This window comes from Acipenser ruthenus, chromosome 5 (genome assembly GCF_902713425.1).
Source record: "Acipenser ruthenus chromosome 5, fAciRut3.2 maternal haplotype, whole genome shotgun sequence".
Classification (NCBI taxonomy): Eukaryota; Metazoa; Chordata; class Actinopteri; order Acipenseriformes; family Acipenseridae; genus Acipenser; species Acipenser ruthenus.
Genome location: NC_081193.1, coordinates 20,229,341 through 20,250,139, shown reverse-complemented (window position 1 = coordinate 20,250,139; position 20,799 = coordinate 20,229,341). Strand labels below are relative to the sequence as shown.

Below are 20,799 nucleotides of genomic sequence, written 5' to 3'. Positions count from 1 at the left end.
ACAAGGTAGCAATGGTAAGCCTTTAAAATATTAGTGGTTTTGTATGAAAAAAAGGAATTTATTAAATAAATCTTTACTTGATACATAGGAAGTGGGAACTGAACATTCCATTTGCATTTAAGACAATTACAATTCTATTACTATGGTACTGTGCTTCAACTAAGACTACATAAACAGAGGACTGGTCTTTGCTTTGTAAACAAATAATAGGTGCACAATTAACCACAGACACTTGATATCATCCCACAGCACTAAGTGATGCATCACTTCATCCCACATCTAAAGTAATTCCAATTTATATTGCTAGCAGCTGCTGTTGCTCCTCTATTCAAGCTGGCAGTCGGCATCCATCAACTGAATTTACTGAGAAGCATTTTACCAGTTCATTCATAAAATGCAGTTTTCATAAGGGCAATGACAGGATCTGCAGGAGCCTGCCTGCTCCACACAGCTCACGCGGCTCACGTGAAAGCCTCTGCAATGCTGGATTATTACCAGCGCCATGTGTGTGGAAAGGTCAAATCCCTCACACTGATTTACACCTGCCCCCAGTCTACCAGCTTCATGTCACCTAGGAAACATTCAAAAGGCAATTCAGTAACTAAGATAAAAGCCTCAAGGAAATGAGTGCATATCAGTGCGTGTAGGTTTGCAATTAAGATATAAATGGCACAGATTAACATAAGTTTATTTGCAAGCAAAATCCACAACCACACATTCTGAAAAATGAGTTTAGTAAAACAAGATTAACACATTCAGAAACAGTTGGTGCTGAAGGACTGCGATGAGCAGACATTGAGAAACTGTATCAAGGTTGCATGATGACAGTGTGCAGCTAGTCCCACGGAAAGTTTTTTGTTCTACATGCATCTGTTCCGGATGTACTCCCTGTACATCAGGATATCATCCTTGCAAAGTGACTGCACCAGACCTCTTCCAGCTTGAACGTGGCTTTCAAAGATCTCCCTGGATTTCCTGTCCACTTTCGGCTCCTGAGTCTCGTATATACTGTCGTTGGGGAAATATGATATATGGTTCCTGTAATAGATAAATAAAAATAAATAAATGCATTAAACCTTCTGTTTAGCTTAATGAGGTAGGCTTGTTAGGTCCCTCGTTTGTGTAAACATTTCCTTGTTGGAGTGGAGTGCTCCTACTAGGGATCGTGCTCCTGAAACAGGCAGATTTTCTTAAAATCTTGTGCGTGGTGACAGGGAACAGCGGCCGGGATTGGATTGGTGTGGATCCCCGACCGCTTGGTAGGCGTGTGTCTTGGCAGAGCGTTTCGCTATCAAAATGAGCCGCTGACACACCCTCAAGGCAGATAAGCCAGATCATGGCGGTTCACGGGTTTTGCAACAGTATTGTGAGTAATCCATACAAACTATTCGACAGCCATATGTGGAACAGGAGTCTTGGGTTTGTGTAACTAAAGTACTACTAGCTACATGGCCACCATCTGTTTAACCGAGTCGATGTAGCTTAGCATAGGGATTAGTTAGGGGATTTCCAATTGAAAGTATACGGAGGGCGTGCGTGTCAGTGTAGATTCCTACAGCAGGACCTCCCTTTTTAGTGACAGCAGCACTTGGCCGACTACAGGCAAGCTGTGTTTTTTATATTTTGTTTGCCTTTTTGTATAAAATCCATTTGTATATTTACTCCTGTGTGGTGTACCATTTTTGACATAGCCATGTGTTTCTACTGGAGCAACGCCACACTTGGGATAGACCATCGTCTCTCCCTGTTTGTCAGCGGATACGCACATCCCTATTACAGTCACTAACTGTTGTTGGTGCTCAATTAAGTGTGATAAGTTAATGGTTTTTAACATTGGGAAAGAACATTTAAGTGAGCATTGACTATGTATATGGTTCTATGACCAATAATTGATTACTATTAATAATATCAAGTTTAATCATAATTGAGAGGTTCTCAAGATATTTCTACCACGTATGGGCGCCTGTTGCCAGGGATTTGTATTTTAAACCATAGCTTGATTTATAACTCTCAATAGATCTGTTTTAGTGTAGATGAGTTTGCTAGTACGCTGGCGTCAGCATGATTCAGTGGGATACCATATAACACAGGTATGGTCTTGTCAGTGTCAGACCATTGGAATCACAAAATTATTATTATTATTATTTATTTCTTAGCAGACGCCCTTATCCAGGGCGACTTACAATTGTTACATTATTTCACATTATACAGATATCACATCATTTTTACATACAATTACCCATTTATACAGTTGGGTTTTTACTGGAGCAATCTAGGTAAAGTACCTTGCTCAAGGGTACAACAGCAGTGTCCCCTACTGGGGATTGAACCCACAACCCTCCGGTCAAGAGTCCAGAGCCCTAACCACTACTCCACACTGCTGCCCTATAACATTTATTTATTATTTATTTATTTCTTAGCAGACGCCCTTATCCAGGGCGACTTACAATTGTTACAAGATATCACATTATTTTTACATGCAATTACCCATTTATACAGTTGGGTTTTACTGGAGCAATCTAGGTAAAGTACCTTGCTCAAGGGTACAACAGCAGTGTCCCCCACTGGGGATTGAACCCACAACCTTCTGGTCAAGAGTCCAGAGCCCTAACCACTACTCCAAACTGCAAAACTACAAAAGAGCAAGGCTCAATATGTTGTTATAAGCACGCCCCTATTTAACACAATTAAAATAGTTAATAGTTAATATTATAGAATGCAATAATGTTAAATAACCAGATATGGCTTTACAATTATCAGATTTCATTAATTACAGACTCAAAATCCCATTTTCTTAACCTTTCTGAATCATGAATGCTGTTTTATTATTAGGTATTTAGAATCTAATTACTCTAATTGTGTTTATTGGCTTCTTCTTAAAGTCATGAATATACACAGTCTTAAAATATACGTAAAGTAGCCCATGAGCTATGACAGTTTATTTTCATTAAAATACCAAACCCATTAAAGGCTATAAATAAGGATTTTAAACATGACTATTATTGAACTACTGTATTTACTCAATCACAGTTTTGTTTTTTTTCGTCCTATGATGAAAGCAGTACATTAGGTCACTCAGTTTTTCTTCAACTTGAATCCAGCTCTTGTATCTCATAATTATATATTCTGCAGCTATGTATTACTTCCCAGGCTCTTGTTTTTTACATTTCACAAAATGCAGGAGTACTTGCATGAGATCAGGATATGTCAAGTTTGAGAGTCATTGTTTTCACTAAGCAAATCTGAGTATTAATTTATTATTACTTCTTTTTGCAAGACACTTAAAATAGTCTTCAGCTGTTACTGAGTGCATTGCAATCGCAGCAGGAAAATGCCATATTCATCTCCTAATGTTTGCATCTGATTTTATCAAACATGGTGGGCCAATGCAGAGCTGCTAGAGTGTGGCTCTGCCAGACACCAACAGGTGTTCTAACCAGGGGTCCTTTTCAGAAACTGAGATAACAGCTCAGTACTGTAGTACCATAAATGAAAATCAGCAGGAGAAAAACACAGGAACTCAGATTACATGTAAAGTGACAAAAAAGACCTGACATCTGAACACTGATGTGTATTAGGTTGTCAAAATAAAAACACTGACTGTAGTTAATATTTTACTGCAGTAACAGAAAGACAGCTGTGCTACAGTATTTGCTGGAAAGATCTAATCATTACCCACAACAACACCACCACCACCACCACCACCCACAACAACACGATTACGAAGATCACCTGTTATGGTTTCTTCGTAGGATGAAGTCCACATACAGTGAACTCCCGGTCTCCATTTTGCTTGGGTCAGGAGAACAAACAGATCTCTAAACCAGAGATCATTGCAATACAGTCCTTTTTGGTGCCAAAGTCGGTATCGTTCCCGTTCATTGTTGTCCAAATTTCGAAACAGTAAAAAGGGGGAATGGAGGGTGGAATATAGGTGTGTGGAGTTCTTCATCCTATGAAGAAACCATTGATTCCCTGAAATAGAGATGTAACCATTACCTAAAAGACGTATTTACCCTAAAGACCCTGATAACCTGAATAAGATATATCAAAGCTGCACGTCTGAGCCTGTGCCGCAGTCATGCCCATCCCCGAGGGCATAACTGGACTGCAGACACAGACATCGTCATCATTTTTCCTTCAAGGTTGCTGCAATCATGGATGCAGCGACCTTGAAGGTTAATGGTTACATTTCTATTTTAGGGAACCAGGGTTATGACAATAACCTAACATCCCCTATCAAGTACGAAATGTAACCATTACCTAATGGGTAGAAATACCAAAGCTGAACGCAAGGCAATATTGCAGACCAAATGGGAATGCCACAAGGCTAAGCAAGGCTACCCTGCCTGTTACCATTAGGAACCCCAGTAAAAGTAGCTAGGGCTAAAAAACTGAGGGAGCACTCACTTCTATGTTTATGTTGTAAGGGTGGACCCTGAAGCCACCCTTAACAGTCTTGTTCCAAAGCCTGGGTTTTGTGGATCTACGACATTCAGTCGATAGACCTGTGTAAAAGTATGGGGAGTGGCCCACATCACTGCATTGCAAATGTCCCTGACAGATGCACCTTGGAACAAAGCCCACGAAAGTTGCCATGCCCCTGGTGGAATGAGCAGTGAGCTTTTCTGGAGGGGGCAAGTTTGCTCACTCATAGGCAGTTTTGACTGTCTGTAATCCATGTAGGCAGCCACTGCTTAGACAACGATTTACCATGGGACTTAGCCCTATAACATACACAAAATTCTTCAGACTGCCTCCAACACTGTATTCTGTCCACATGATATGCTTGTGCCTGCACAAGACAAAGCATATGGAGCTGCTGCTCCCTATCAGACCGGAAAAGAGGTGGATGGAAAGCCTCCAGTTCCACAGACTGGTTGATGTGAAATGCCAAGATGGTTTTCGGCAAAAAAGCAGGACTGGTACGAAGCGTAACCTTTGTCCTGGCTTGTGCAAAAATTAAGCAGGCTTTCGCAATCAAAAATGCTTGAATCTCACTCACCCACTTAGCGGATGCGATTGCAAGCAAGAAAGCCGCTTTATTTATTTATTTATTTATTTATTAAATTGATAACCAATACTATTTTTTTTTATTTTTCCCCCAATTTGGAATGTCTGGTTATGCTTTTTTTCTCCTCACCGCAGCGAGTCCCCACAAGGGGCTACTGACAGCACCCTGGCCCAGTCCTGCCTGATTTTCTCCAGGCACAGCGGGAGCATGGCAAATGGTGGAAAGGCATACAGCAGCTGCCTCGGCCACTGGTGTGCCATAGCATCTATTGCCAGCGGGTCCCCGGCTCCTGTTATGGAGAACCAGAGGGGACAATGGGTCGATTCCTGGGAGACAAAGTGGTCTACCTCTGCTCTCCCAAACCATTACCAAATGAGGCTGACCACCTCCGGATGAAGCCTCCATTCTGAGGCATTGGGAACTCCCTTTGAGAATAGGTCCTGAGGCTGTCCTGGTAGTTTATATAAGCCACCACGGTATTGTTGTGCATCTAGACAAGCACATGTCTCACTTGAACCTCCTGTAAAAAAAATTTGCAAGGCTAGAAACTGCCTGCAGCTCCAAAATATTGATATGGAGACCCACGGGGGGGACCCTGCTGTGTTTGTGAGCTACTATCCTGTACAAGATGACCAAATACATGCCCAACAGAAGAAGCTAAGTACCTCATTGGCTCAATTTACTAAGTACATAGTTAACGTTAAGTTGTTGTCTACTTACCACTTGACAAAATCTGGGTCTGGCAAATGTTTAAAGGAGAATAAAAGATCCCTAAGAAAAACATAAAACAACTGTTGCAGGCCAGTACCCATTTCACTTTCATTAAACCTGCAAAAGAGGAATGTCAGGGTTTAAGAGGAGTGGTTAAAATGATGTCAGGGTTTAAGAGGAGTGGTTAAAATGATGTCAGCGTTTAAGAGGCGTGGTTAAAATGATGTCAGGGTTTAAGAGGAGTGGTTAAAATGATGTCAGAGTTTAAGAGGAGTAGTTAAAATGATGTCAGGGTTTAAGAGGAGTGGTAAAAATGATGTCAGAGTTTAAGAGGCGTGGTTAAAATGATGTCAGGGTTTAAGAGGAGTGGTTCAAATGATGTCAGGGTTTAAGGAGTGGTTAAAATGATGTCATCCCATTAAGCTGGTCATATTTGCCATGCTGTCTTTTTCAGTTACAAAATGTACTATTTTTTTTTTTTTAATTGAGTTATTTTTTTTTTTTATTTAATTGTATCATTGTACAAAAAGGTTGAACTTCTTTTTTTTATATCCTTTTGCATTGCACTGTGAACATCTAAATTATATTATTGTCTTATGTTTATCTAAGTTGTATTGTACTAGCAATATCAGTGCAAAACAAAACAGCAAATGTCAATAGATGACAAGACACCATTTCATGTCCATATATTACACTATATTATTGATACAAGTTCAAAACTCTTTGTAACCTGATGTCACACCGCACCGTGGGGGTCACCATTTTGCCATTATCACATGATTCTCTCCTCACGTGATTGGTAGTTTTATTGGACAAGCAATATGAAATATAAGTATTCCATACTTTCAAGCAACGTTGTTGAATGCAGCACCACGTATGCTATACAGTGTTGCATCCCAAGATCCCTCAGAAGATTCTAACTTAGAAGTTGGCTTTTTTGGGTTGTATCTGTTGACTCCAACATACATCAACATAGAAAAAGGTGTTTTATAAGGACAGCTGCAGTTTTTTAGTGTGTACAATAGCTATGCTGCTGCTTTTAATTTGAATTTGATTGTTGAGAAAAAATTCTGTACTTGTGTACTTTAATAACTGGAATACTATTTAAATTATTTCTACAGTATCATATTTGTAACTCTGTATGTTTTCTATCTGTGCTCTTGTTAACAGATGTAGGTCCATTACTAATAAGAAGCAATGGACCTAACACGCCTAACCTAGTATTGTGAAGGCTCTTTTGTGTCTTATAAAACAGTTGTTAAACTGTTGGGCAGAGCATCATACTTTCATTATCTGATTACTCTGAATTGCCACCAAAAGCTTTGCTTGATTTGCTGAGGCAATTCAACTCTTTTATTAATGTCTGTTTACATAAACATTGGCAAGGCTTAGAAATGTAAGCACAATTGTGCAATTTAACCAGACCCTTTCCTGATTGGGATGGCCCAGGGAAAACACCTATAAGTAAAAACTATAGAAAACTCATTTTAATATAAATGTTCTTGGTAAACAAGTTATATTAGGTATACAGTAGTAACAATAGCAATAGCAAAAACAAATAGTATTAAAAACTCCTAATTAGACACGCTAGTTAATAAAAAGCAGGAATCTGGTTTGTGTCCGTGAACTTCAATTAGATACGATCAACATTGTAGAAACGCTTGAGCTACTCTGCTGCTGAGTGGTATTTTTGTGAGCCCTAACTATATTCACAGCAATTATTTCACCTGCATGACTTCCATATAGTTTCTGAAAAGCAAAATTAAAAATGGCAGTGCTAACCTACAGTACATAACAACAAAAAGAAGAAAACACTGGACTTGATGAAGTTAAAAAATACACAATGGAACCAGAGAATCCACAGAGCACCTCTTCACTGACAATAAAAACCATGTGCGGCAAATTAGCTGCTTGGGCCCAGTCTCTCATTTTTATATTTGGAGCTGACTCTTAACTTGGCCCTTTTTGTAGATATCGCCGGTGATCATTTGCTGTTTAATATTTTAATATTTTGTACAGATAGTAAAGATATTTTAAGTGTTTTTTTTTTTTTTTTAAACCTGTACTGGTCAAATTCACATGACAGGCAAATATTAATAAATATGTGAGTGGTAACTGTTAGTATGTATCAATAGCAAATATCAATTTCTGTACAATGAAGCCCATATAAAAATTCAATTGCTTATTATTCTACGGACCATTTATTATCGTAGCAAAAGTATCATGTTGCCCTAAAACAAATCACATTGCGTCTGTTGTGTAGTGTCCTCCAGCTTGCTATACTAATGAGAAAACTTCAGCATCAGGAACTTTATATGTCAAGCAATACAGTCTTTAGCAGGGGAGTCGGTTTACGTCTATCTGCAGTCGGTATCAAAGAGGTCATGTACAGAGTTCACAAAAACTCCATTCCAAAGATAATATCATACTCAGTGTCCACAATCATCGGGATAATGATATTCCTGTCAACTTTCCCCCAAAGAGTTTGGTTCTTTATATAGAGTACCAGCAAAGTATGTCACATCATTCTATCCTGTCTAACTTAACCACTATTTTGCAACAAGATTTTATTCCACATGCAGTGAATAACCGGACATGGTGATCGACATCTGTCGTGCATTATTTATATCCTTGAAAGCAGTTCTGTACAGTATCTTTTTTTTTAAATTTAGTCGTCGCCAATTATTTTTACCCCGGTTTTCACCCCAATTTAGCATGCCCAATTATTATCTGTATCCCCGGCTCACCGCTCGCAACCCCCCCGCCGACTCAGGAAACGGAGGCTGAAACACGCGTCCTCCGAAACATGCTCCTTCCAAGCCGTCATTTTTCGCACTGCAGATCCACAGCAATGCTACCAGACCTATAGTGCCGGAGGACAACACAGATCTGGCGGCTCGGCTGCAGAGCCACAGGCGCCCGATCGGCCACAGGGGTCGCTGATGCGCGGTGAGCCGTGGATTCCCCTGCCGACCTAAGCCCTCCCTACCTGGGCAGCGCTCAGCCAATTGTGCGCCGCCCCCTAGGAACTCTCGGTCACGGTCAGCTGTGACATAGCCTGGATTCGAACCAGCGATCTCCAGGCTATAGGGCACATCTTGTGAGGAGCGCCTTTACTGGATGCGCCACTCGGGAGCCCCCCTGTACAGTATCTTACTTACATAGCCTATGAATTCAAGTCTCGAACTTAGACATGAAACACAGCATGCCAGCAGACATGGATCATGAAATGCCATTTAAAAAATATGCCACTTCATCTTTACTTTACTTCAGTGGGTTTCTGACCCTTAGTCATCTGATGAACTCCTGTGTCAAACAGTACACACACACACACACAAGGATTATATACTAGTATTTGTGGGTACTCGTTTGTTTTTGGACGAATAAAGAAACACATGAATTTGGTGTGGTCACTCCTGGTAAAGGATCTTGTGATTTGTTCTCACTGAAAGGAAACCACTAATCCAATTAGAGGTAAAAAGTGCATTATCCCCAACTGCAAAGTACTTTCAGACTCTAGTCTCAAACAAGCATTAGAGAATGTGTGTGTGTGGTCACATAACATTTCCACAGGATGCCTTTTCTGAATGTTTTTTTTTATTTTTTATTTCCATTCTTTCTCACTTAACAAAAAAAACATTTATCAAAGCTTTAGATTGGGATTTTATATATATATATATATATATATATATATATATATATATATATATATTAGGGCTGTCAAGCGCTTAATTTCTGATCGGTTAATTTATGGGCATTAGTTGATTAAATCAGTAGATTAAAATCGGTAGATTGACCTTTGCACATTTTTAATAAAGGTAACAATATTATAGCGGCTGTCCTGCACAGTAATACTAAAAAATCAGTAGAATCTAAAAAAATATAAAAAAAGCCCAATGGCAATTTGGTCTTTTTAAAAGCATTTTTATTATTATTTTTATTTTAGTAAATGTAACACATTTTCACAGAACAACCGTTCTTTTGGGCCATTGTCAGTCATATACTAGTACCTGAAAACACAAGACAGCTGAGCTGTGTTTCCATCATCAGTTGTTTACCATTACAGCTACGTATTTGGCTTCCTGTACTTTTGCTTTTACTCATTCCGAATCTTGTTAGAGGTACCAGAGAATACTGTGGCTATTGACAAGTGACTGCTTAACATGCTGTCGTAGTCAGAAATCAGAGAAAGTAATCCCACATAATTACCTCTATGTGAGGAATTGGTGCCTTCATCCAGTTGAACATCAATCTGGGTTTGTCCAAAAGTTTTGAGTGTAACAGTGGCTCGCAAGTGACTTTGGGAACGCATAGACATTCTAGATTGTTGTAGCCAGTGCTGTTCAATATCACATTTTCTGTACTGAAGAAAATACAGTTCAAGCAGTACCCTTTTTTTTAATTGACAGCTACCGATAAACAATATCTTTCATAATTTCAATTTTGGAAGTGGCGAGTATACCTTTCTGTGTCAGTTCAGGTATTTGTGGTGTATACCTCAATTTTTCCTGAGAAAGTTCTTCTTGAAAATTGAATTGTAACAAAATCGACTACAATGTCTCTGTTGTCTTATGACATTTGTTTTTTCATTTGTAAAAAGCAATTTGAAATATTACTTAGAAGTTTTCAATATAATTCTCAATAATGGTCTCTATAATAAGAAATATCGTGCAAAATTCAGTTATTCTTACTCCCTACTCTAGCATATTTATGTCCCGCCTCTGCTCACTAATGATTGGACAGCTGTAAAACCAGGGCAGATCTTTGACTTACCCATTGGTTAAATTCCCAATTATTGGACACCTGTATAATAAAAGGCAGATCTTTGACTCTCCTATTTGTTGCATTTCTTGCAGATAATGCAGTAGACTACTCCTTTAGAGGTACATGTCAAATGTTCATGAATGTTGAATGAAGATTTAATGCCTCTAATCTCTGTTTCAGAATGAATGTATTTACAGGTATTACATTGTGGTCTATTACATGGATATGTGCCTTTCAGTGGTTCCCCAGAAGGACGTGTACCACATATTCTCTTGTGATCTTGTCTCTTCTATATGACATCAAAGGGGGAGCCTGGAAAATAGGTGCTGTAGATGGGTCTTGTTGTAAAATGTTAAAGTTTCTTTGCACAACTGTCTGTATCTTTTTGTTGGTCGGGTGGTAAGTGAGGACCAGAGGGATTCTATCATCTGTGTGTTGTATTTTATTATTATATAAAACATTTTTTTCTATTTATATTTGAAATGCGGGATTTAGCTTTAGTGATGATCTTGTCCGGAAAGCCACAATTTCCTCTAAAGGAATAGTCTACTGCATTATCTGCAAGAAATGCAACAAATTGTATATTGGGGAAACTAAAAGGCGTTTAGCAGACTGGTTTGTAGAACACTTAATACCACTGCATTTCCAGTAGTCCGTCACTTCAACAGTGATGATCACACTGCTGAAGACATCACAGTCTGTGTGATCAATCAGTGCTATGGAACAAATGTTGCTAAGAAACAAAAGGAGCGAGAGTTTATCGTCAAACTGGGAACTTTGGAACTTCTGGGAATGAACATTCTATTCTAATAATCATGACACCATCCACAGAATTGTTGTATAATTACCAATCATAACAACAAGTTTACTGCATTGTGTTTACTATTCTTTTTAAAACAGCTGAAGGGCTTTTGCCCAAAACGTCCTGAAAATAAGATTTTTTAAGTGTAAAGATGTAAAGCTAGTACATTCGTATCTCAGAGAAACTGGAGAGGAACGGGAAATTAAAACAAGGTAAAGGCAATCATCCAAATAAAGCTGAAGCACTAACAGATAACGACACAGAACGTCTGTACAGCACTGAAATACTATGTTTAAAAAAAACAACTGTACTGTTGAACCTAGTCTTCTTTAATATTAGCATCACAAGGGTATACATGTATTATAAAAAAATAATAGATGGGCCTCCATCTATTTTATTTTATATATATATATATATATATATATATATATATATATATATATATATATATATATATATGATACAAAGAAAGAATTATAGAGATGGAGTTAAGAAAAGTGGATCAACTAAAAAGAGATGATCTACTAGATTATAAAAATAGAGCTAAAAAGGTCAAGAGTAATGACTTACTCTAAACTTTTGCCCAATATTTCTAAGATAGTTTGGAAACCCTTGCGGATTCTACATAATTCAGAAAAATTGAAAAAAAGTATTTCTTAAGGCTCCAGTTGTAGCATTCAAAAGAGAAGCTAATTTAGTTGATATTTCAATGGGGTTTAGGTCTGGACTTTGACTAGGCCATTCCAAAACTTTAAATTTCTTGTTCTTCAACCATTCTGATGTAGACTTGCTTCAGCTTCAGCACACGGACGGATGGTCTGACATTCTCCTGTAGAATTCTCTGATACAGAGCAGAATTCATGGTTCCTTCAATGATGGCAAGGCGTCCAGGTCCTGATGCAGCAAAGCATCCCCGAACCACGACACTACCACCAGCATGCTTGACCGTTGGTATGAGGTTCTTACTGTGGAACGCAGTGTTTGGTTTTCGCCAGACATAACGGGGCCCATGTCGGCCAAAAAGTTCCACTTTTGACTCATCTGTCCATAGAACATTGCTCCAGAACTCTTGAGGATCATCCAGGTGCTTTTTGGCAAACTTGAGATGAGCATTCATGTTCTTCTTAGTGAGCAATGGTTTCCGCCTTGCTACTCTGCCATGAATCCCATTTTTGCCCAGTGTCTTTCTGATGGTGAAGTCATGAACACTGACCTTAGCTGAGGTGAGAGAGGCCTGCAGATCCCTTGATGTTGTTCTAGGGTTCTTTGTGACTTCCTGGACGATTTTACGTCCTTGCTCTTCACTACTGTCCCAAACTTTCTCCATTTGGACAATATGGCTCTGACTGTGGTTTGGTGGAGCCCCAGAGCCTTAGAAATGGCTTTGTAACCCTTTCCAGACTGATAGGCATCAACAACTTTTTTCCGGAGGTCTTCAGGAATTTCTTTTGTTCATGGCATGATGTGCCTCTAGAACCTGTGTGCTGACAACTTCACTCTGATGGTAAGGGCCAAAGTTAGTCAGATTTATATTGGGCAGGGCTGGCCCAAATCAGGCCTGGATGTTAACCCAAGTACTCAAACAGCTGACCCTAATTATCCCTTTAATTGGGTAGAGTTAACATAACTTTTTCATACCTGAAGATTGCATGTTTGATTACATTGCACACCAAACAAAAGCACCAAACTTTGGTGTCATTTTTTCTCTCAGACTCCCTCTATATACTACTACAACCCACAAAAAATCTGACCAAATACAATGTGAAAAATGTGCAAAAATGCAGAATATATATATAAAATCAACAATAATATATTAGTATTGGTTGTATGGAGATTAGTTATAAATCTTCATTTGAAAAAAAAAAATTCTACCTTTTTCCTGTCGCTGTTCTGTGTTCTTTTCCTTTTCCGTTTGTTTATATCAGATATGAAAATCAGCATTAGTGAGCTATTAGAGATCAGACAAGCATTGATGGGCTGAATGGCCTCCTCTTGCGCACAACTTTTCTTATGTTTTTATGCAAGTAAGTTGGCTATTTCTATTTATTCAACAGCTTCAGAGCACGATAGTTAAAACTACAGAGGTGACGCTATAAACAAAGTTTTTCAATCACAGTTTCCAAAAAATGGTAGTAAACATATTCACACATTTTGAAGCAAGGTTTCAAAAGGTACTTTTTTTATTGTAATGGTTTCTTTAGGAAGCTAAATAATGGAAGCCCAAATCCTCTTATAATTAAAACTTCATTATAATGTGTTAGTACATTGACATTTAGAGGTGGAAGTGTATTTATAGTTATCTCTTGCATAAAGCAAGACAATCATCTGGTGATGGTTGGTATAAATGCAACACTGTTTAAGAATATGTAATAAATCACCTTGTACTTGCTTTTGCTGCTCAGGTAGCACATTTCAAAGCTATCAGATGGTGCATTATGTTTAGACAAAAACTATACACATATCCATGCTGTTGAAACAGAAGTAGGTTTGCTTACTATAAGCTGGTGAGACTGAGAATAACATGCTAACCTTTTAAACATGATTCAGTCAAGATGTATAGAAATACTGTGAGATGCTAAAACCAAAAGGGCACCTTGTTCTCATTTTCTAAGCTTCTTCGGAAGGGTACTTCCACTATTTTCCCTGGCAGGGGATAATAAATATATATATATTGTCTTATACACTGTCTTTTAAAAAGAGTGCTTTATACTGTAGTAGTGACAAACATACTGCACAGACATTTGATACCACACTTCTCCAGTATTAAACATATTATATTGAAAACCTTAAATGATATTGATTTGAATATACAAGTATTTCTGAATCCAGCTGGAAAGCATGCAGTCCATTACCATAACATCCAGACCAAATAAAGAAGCTGCCATGACAACCTGCTGCTAAGGATTTGTATATGAGGGTTAGGGAAGCAGCTTTCAAAACATGTTACATAACTGGCAAAGAATCAGACAAGTAAAATCCCAATCTCGTGCAAGTCACTTCACACACTTCATCCCAGTCATATTCACAACAGAAAGCAAATGAACAAAGAAGGAAACATTGATAAGGTGGGTCTTTATATACAGTAAGAAAGTGTGCAATCTAATAGGTTGAGAGAAATGTTCTTGTTGGTATGTTCTATTGAATAGGGATTGTTGGGTTACACGTGGAATCTGTTTATTTACAGTATTTTAATTACGTTTAGGTTCAGATAGGACATGGCAAGATTCTAAATACTGTACAAAGTTGTTAAATGCATCATCGTTTTACATAAAAAAAACCAAAAATCTATGCTGTTAAAGGTTTGTCGTGCTTCGTGTGTATACTGCATTGCTATACACCAGTTAATAGGTGAACCTTCTTTTTATTAGATCCCACGCTCTTGTTATTTATAGTATTTATTTTGTATAATGTGTGTGGTCCAGTGGTTAAAGAAAAGGGCTTGTAACCAGGAGGTCCCCGGTTCAAATCCCTCCTCAGCCACTGACTCATTGTGTGACCCTGAGCAAGTCACTTAACCTCCTTGTGCTCTGTCTTTCGGATGAGACGTAGTTGTAAGTGACTCTGCAGCTGATGCATCGTTCACACACCCTAGTCTCTGCAAGTCACCTTGGATAAAGGCGTCTGCTAAATAAACAAATAATAATAATAATAATAATAATAATAATAATAATAATAATAATAATAATAATAATAACAACAAAGTAAACCTTTTCGGTAAGGAAATGCCCAATTACTTTTCACAATTACTGATACTTTACATAAATTGTAGTTAATTTATAATAATGTTTTTGTATCTTGGAACTAACAAAGCTTTAAAAGTTGTTTTAGAAAATGTTTTAATTTTTTTTTTTTTTTTTTAAATAATTATAATAAATATTTTCGAATTTTCAGAAAATGTGATGTTGAGAAACGGTTTTAAGATTGCTCACCACAGGGGGAACAAAGTGTGTAGTCTGTATTACTGATGCAGCCTGAGGTTAAACTAGTGTGGCAGTAAATTTTCACTTGACAAAACCAGAATGGATGACGACAAAATATTAAGAAAATAACTAAAATTGTACAGTCTTCACATGGTAGAAACTTAAATAACACATCAGTAACTTAATATTTTCTGAAAATATATCCAATTTATTTTGGCATTCCTACTCCAGCCTCATGCTGTCCAGTTTCCTACTGGAAATGCTGTAGAACTACAATATCTTATTCTCATAAATCTCAAAACACTGATCTAGGGGGAGTCTGTGAGTTCTTTTTTATTAGGCCTTTTGTTATTTTTCAGCACTTTCCACCCAAATTGGTTTGACTTTGTTATGGACATGTTTGATTCCCACACTGCCTTCAGGTAATTTAAGGCTTGTCTAGTCTTACTGATTCTGGATATTATATGATTGTGTTCTCTTGACTGACACCATTGTCATAGTTTGTGAAGGTTATTACTTTGTCCTTGGCATCACTTTTCATGATCGTTTTGTTTCTGGCAATTACTGTCTAACTGAGAGCTTGCTTTTTTTACCTCATGAATGTTGTTTTTATTACTGTATTATTATTATTATTATTATTATTATTATTATTATTATTATTATTATCATCATTATTATTATTATTATTATTATTAAGACAGATAGAAGGAAGGACAGACAGACAGAATCAATCAATAAGGGTCAACGTTTAGAATAAGGGTCGTCATTTTTTTTCCCGTGTGTGTTTTCACTGACCTAATTTTGTACGTTCCCAAACATGATTTGTTAGCATTATTGTGATGATACACCACGGGAGGATTCTTTAATAACTACAAAATACGATTTGCCCGATTCCTGATGTGGTGACCCACTCATGTGATTTCTTTGGAATCAGAAAGTACTCAAAAGAGCCATCAGCTAGGATTGTACAGACACAGACAATGCCAAACGGATTCTGATCCAGGGAAAAAATATTCAAGTTCAATGTTGGAGCAACAGAGCTCAGAACCTGAATGATGTAAACATCATAAAAAGATTACATTTGAAGCAAATTATTTTGCACACTTTCAGATTTGCAATGAAAGTAACTACCAGCATTGTGACCATTTTGGAAGGATTTGGTAAAGGTGTGGAATTCCAGGATCCCCACAAATATTTCCAAGGGGGAACTACCGCTCCCGGTCACAGTCGATTTTGTGTAAATTTCTCCCTCACAGTGTTTTACTTGGACGCAGTAGAAAGTAAACATGTATGAAAGAAGAGAAGAGTCTATATTTTGGGAGGTCAAACTAAGTATTGCAAGTTGATACTTCTATGTGGCTTCTGGTTATTCAATACTTTAAATATAAGTATACAATATTAAGGAGGCAGTGTGGTCCAGTGGTTAAAGTCCAGAAGGTCACCGGTTCAAATCCCACCTCTACCACTCACTGTGTGACCCTGAGCAAGTCACTTAACCTCCTTGTGCTCCATCCTGTGGATGAGATGTTAAATCAATGTCCTATTATAAGTGACTATGCATATAATGCACAGTTCACAGCCTACCTCTGTAAAGTGCTTAGTGATGGTGGTCCACTATGAAAGGCGCTTTGTAAAAATAAAGATACTATACTACTACTACTACTATACAAGACAGCTTGTGTTTATCCTAATAGCACAGAGGCTTATTGCCAACGCTGTGGAAACGTGAGGTAGGCAATGTAGAACATTATATGGATTAAAAGGGATGAAAAATGCAGAACTGTTTATCCAAATGAAACCAATGTCTTTCAATCCAAGAAGACTGTTCTATCCCTCGCAGACGATGAAATCCCAGCTGACAGGGATACAGTGGAAGCAGTCATACATACAAGACACTTTACATTCCTACATATATCTGGAAAACTGCTCATCCAATTGTAATGAAACTAGGTTTTAGCATTATGTAGCATAAGCTATTGAGAGTATTCGTGTTTGGGGACACATGGGGGTATCTGTCTGTCCATGCATTTGTCCATCTGATTGTCACACTTACATTTTGGCATGTATCTTGAGAATCTTACCTAATGACATAATACCACTGTTATGCAACTTTCATGAACCTATTCATTGTTATTTCTTATTCTGTACAATTCTGTACATTCTTTTTTGATATACGTCATGGTCATCAACATTTTCATTCAGTTTAATTCTGAATTTACAGCCAAGGCAGGGGATGTATGCTACTAACATATGTATATCTGGGATGCAACAGCAGTTGTTCTGCCGTTAGTGGCTCCCTGAATGCTACAGTACCCCTTAAGCAGAATGAGCAGAAATTACCAACATGTTTTGATACACTATAGCCTCTTTTACACTGGCATGCTCTACCCAGGTCGCGACCCGGTGTCATGTGGGTTGGCTATGCGATTTCACACTGCTTTTTGAAGAAGCAGTGTCAACCTGGACGACAGAAGCAAGTACACAATGCGAGTACTCACGCAGGAGTGGCTGTTAGTTACTTCGTCAGCTTACTAACGGCCATCGTGCATTTTGTGTCGCTCAACCCGTGTCAAAGCGTGTCGACTCACATCCGGAGGGTCGCAGGTTTCACACTACTTGGGATTGTGATCCGGGTAGCCAAAACCCAGATCGGGATGCGGGAAGGAGCGCCAGTGTGAAAGGGGCTTAAGAAAACAGGATTATCATGGAACCAACAAGTAGTACTGTACTAACCCTTTGCGGTCCATTGTCGGACCTGGTCCGACCCTTTGCGGTCCATTGTCGGACCTGGTCCGACATTGCAATTTTTCCTATCCGGTCCATTGTTGGACCCTGTCCGACATCATCAAAAAAATGCAAAAAACGGGTTTCTAGTCGTTTTTTCTCCGGAAAAAGCCGAGAAAACCATTCAATGGCCAAGTGGGAGAGACAGGAGCCGAGACAAGCCGATAAAAATAAATTTTTTTTAAAAAAAAAAAGCGTATCTCATGATTAGTCATACATGCCCCTGGCATTACATAGGGGCAGTGGTCATAAGGAAACAAGCTGGCTATTACTGAATCAGCGCACAGAGACTATCACGGACATTTGCAGAGCTTTTTTGAGATGTTATAATAATAAAATAATGACTTGGATTGCATTATTGAGGAGTTTGGTGATAAAACGAGTGATCAGGAGATGATTGATCGGTATGTACGACTATTATTATGATTATTATTAATAATTATTTATTAGCATATATGAAAGCGATAGCGAACGAAAGGGTGGGGCGGGGCTGGAGATGCCTAGTGAGTGCTTTGTTGATATGCAGGGCTTTGTTGATATTCCCGTTTGACTGTGGAAAAAAAATACTTTTAAACAGCGCGTCTAAAATTAACTGCGCGTGTGAAAATAAATTGGACCTGACGCGCCTGACGCGCACTTAATAAATGGACTGCAAAGGGCTAAACAATAAAAAATGCTTTTTCTAAATAACCATTAGGTAGAATGGAAATAAATAATTGTGATTGACTACTCACAGGCTAATGACATTCTCAAAGTATCTTGAATCAGTCTTCTGCTGGCTGCTCCTCTCTACTTTATGCTGATTTTGACCGAGGTGAACGAACCTGTAGTGAACACAAGCGAAGGGACACATTAATAAATCAATCACTAGGAGTGCACTGTACCGTGCTCTGTAATCAGGATTTCTTAATATTATTGTGACAGATCAAGCAATCTGTAATCATGACATTCTCTCAAAATTACAGATATTGTAAAAACTGCAGACCTGTAAGGAGTTTAAACTTCAGCACTTCCCTGCCAAAAAATACTACTACTACAGTATACTATATAACTTTTTTGTCATTTTTTTGGCAGGGTTGCTTGTACTGGTGTGAAGTAGGTACTGTACATGTTTGTACAAATTCATCATGACTCATGTAACTAACTATACATATATATATATATATATATATATATATATATATATATATATATATATATATATATATATATATATATATATATATATATATATATATATATATCACACACACACACACACACACACACAGAGTAATATGCCGCATATCCGAGTGTGGTGGGACCAGAGTGAGGGCGGATATGTAAAAAGGCGGATAAATGAATCCTGTTTTAAATACCATTATACACAGCTGTAACAATTACTATATGCTCACAATTATTGTTTTGAGATTCAGCTTTTATTAGGGTGCTCCCCTAAATCCCTTGTTTTCGAAAGGTACTGGGTATTAATGCTTGTGACAGAGTAGCTGTCTGCCGTGTCTGTGTGTGCATTCACTGCTGAGTCACAGGCAGGAGATTGAGACGAAGGTTGAAGCTGATACACCCCGCAGGCGAACAGGATTTATTTACATATCAACACACTGAACAGCTCACATGACACTACAAGCAATGGCAGTGCACGGAGCACATACAACACAGTGTACAAAAACTCTGGTAGGATCTACAATATCTGAACTAATCTTCTCTGTTCAATAATAACATTGCAACTAACATTGCTGAAGAGGTTGATCATGGCGGATAAACGGTTAGGGCAGATATAAGAACATAAGAAAGTTTACAAACAAGAGGAGGTCATTCAGCCCATCTTGCTCGTTTGGTTGTTAGTAGCTTATTGATCCCAGAATCTCATCAAGCAGCTTCTTGAAGGATCCCAGGGTGTCAGCTTCAACAACATTACTGGGGAGTTGGTTCCAGACCCTCACAATTCTCTGTGTAAAAAAGTGCCTCCTATTTTCTGTTCTGAATGCCCCTTTATCTAATCTCCATTTGTGCCCCCTGGTTCTTGTTTATTTTTTCAGGTCAAAAAAGTCCCCTGGGTCGACATTGTCAATACCTTTTAGGATTTTGAATGCCTGAATCAGATCGCCGCATAGTCTTCTTTGTTCAAGACTGAATAGATTCAATTCCTTTAGCCTGTCTGCATACGACATGCCATTTAAACCCAGGATAATTCTGGTCGCTCTTCTTTGCACTCTTTCTAGAGCAGCAATATCCTTTTTGTAACAAGGTGACCAGAACTGAACACAGTATTCTAGGTGAGGTCTTACTAATGCATTGTAAAGTTTTAACATTACTTCCCTTGATTTAAATTCAACACTTCTCACAATATATCCGAGCATCTTGTTGGCCTTTTTTATAGCTTCCCCACATTGTCTGGATGAAGACATTTCTGAGTCAACATAAACTCCTAGGTCTTTTTCATAAATTCCTTCTTCAATTTCAGTATCTCCCATATGATATTTATAATGCACATTTTTATTGCCTGCGTGGAGTACCTTACACTTTTCTCTATTAAATGTCATTTGCCATGTGTCTGCCCAGTTCTGAATGCTGTCTAGATCATTTTGAATGACCTTTGCTGCTGCAACAGTGTTTGCCACTCCTCCTATTTTTGTGTTGTCTGCAAATTTAACAAGTTTGCTTACTATACCAGAATCTAAATCATTAATGCAGATTAAGAATAGCAGAGGACCTAATACTGATCCCTGTGGTACACCACTGGTTACGTCGCTCCATTTTGAGGTTTCTTCTCTAATCAGCACTTTCTGTTTTCTACATGTTAA

At 38.2% G+C, this 20,799-nt stretch overlaps 1 protein-coding gene across 3 annotated transcripts in view; it reads right to left on the bottom strand.

Annotated features, from left to right (window-relative positions):
• Nucleotides 1-671: 671 nt before the first annotated feature.
• fig4a (FIG4 phosphoinositide 5-phosphatase a) overlaps nucleotides 672-20,799 on the bottom strand; it is an 80,689-nt gene continuing 60,561 nt past the window's right edge. For 2 of the 3 annotated variants that reach the window (XM_059023783.1, XM_059023782.1), the window contains exons 23-24: nucleotides 18,730-18,819; nucleotides 672-1,038 (exon numbers count right to left, since the gene is read on the bottom strand). In XM_059023783.1, coding sequence (XP_058879766.1) covers nucleotides 861-1,038; nucleotides 18,730-18,819 — 268 coding nt within the window. In that variant the 3' untranslated portion in view covers nucleotides 672-860. Of the gene's footprint in view, nucleotides 1,039-3,732; nucleotides 3,976-18,729; nucleotides 18,820-20,799 lie in introns of all 3 variants that reach the window. The other variant, XR_009328671.1, reaches the window with a different exon arrangement.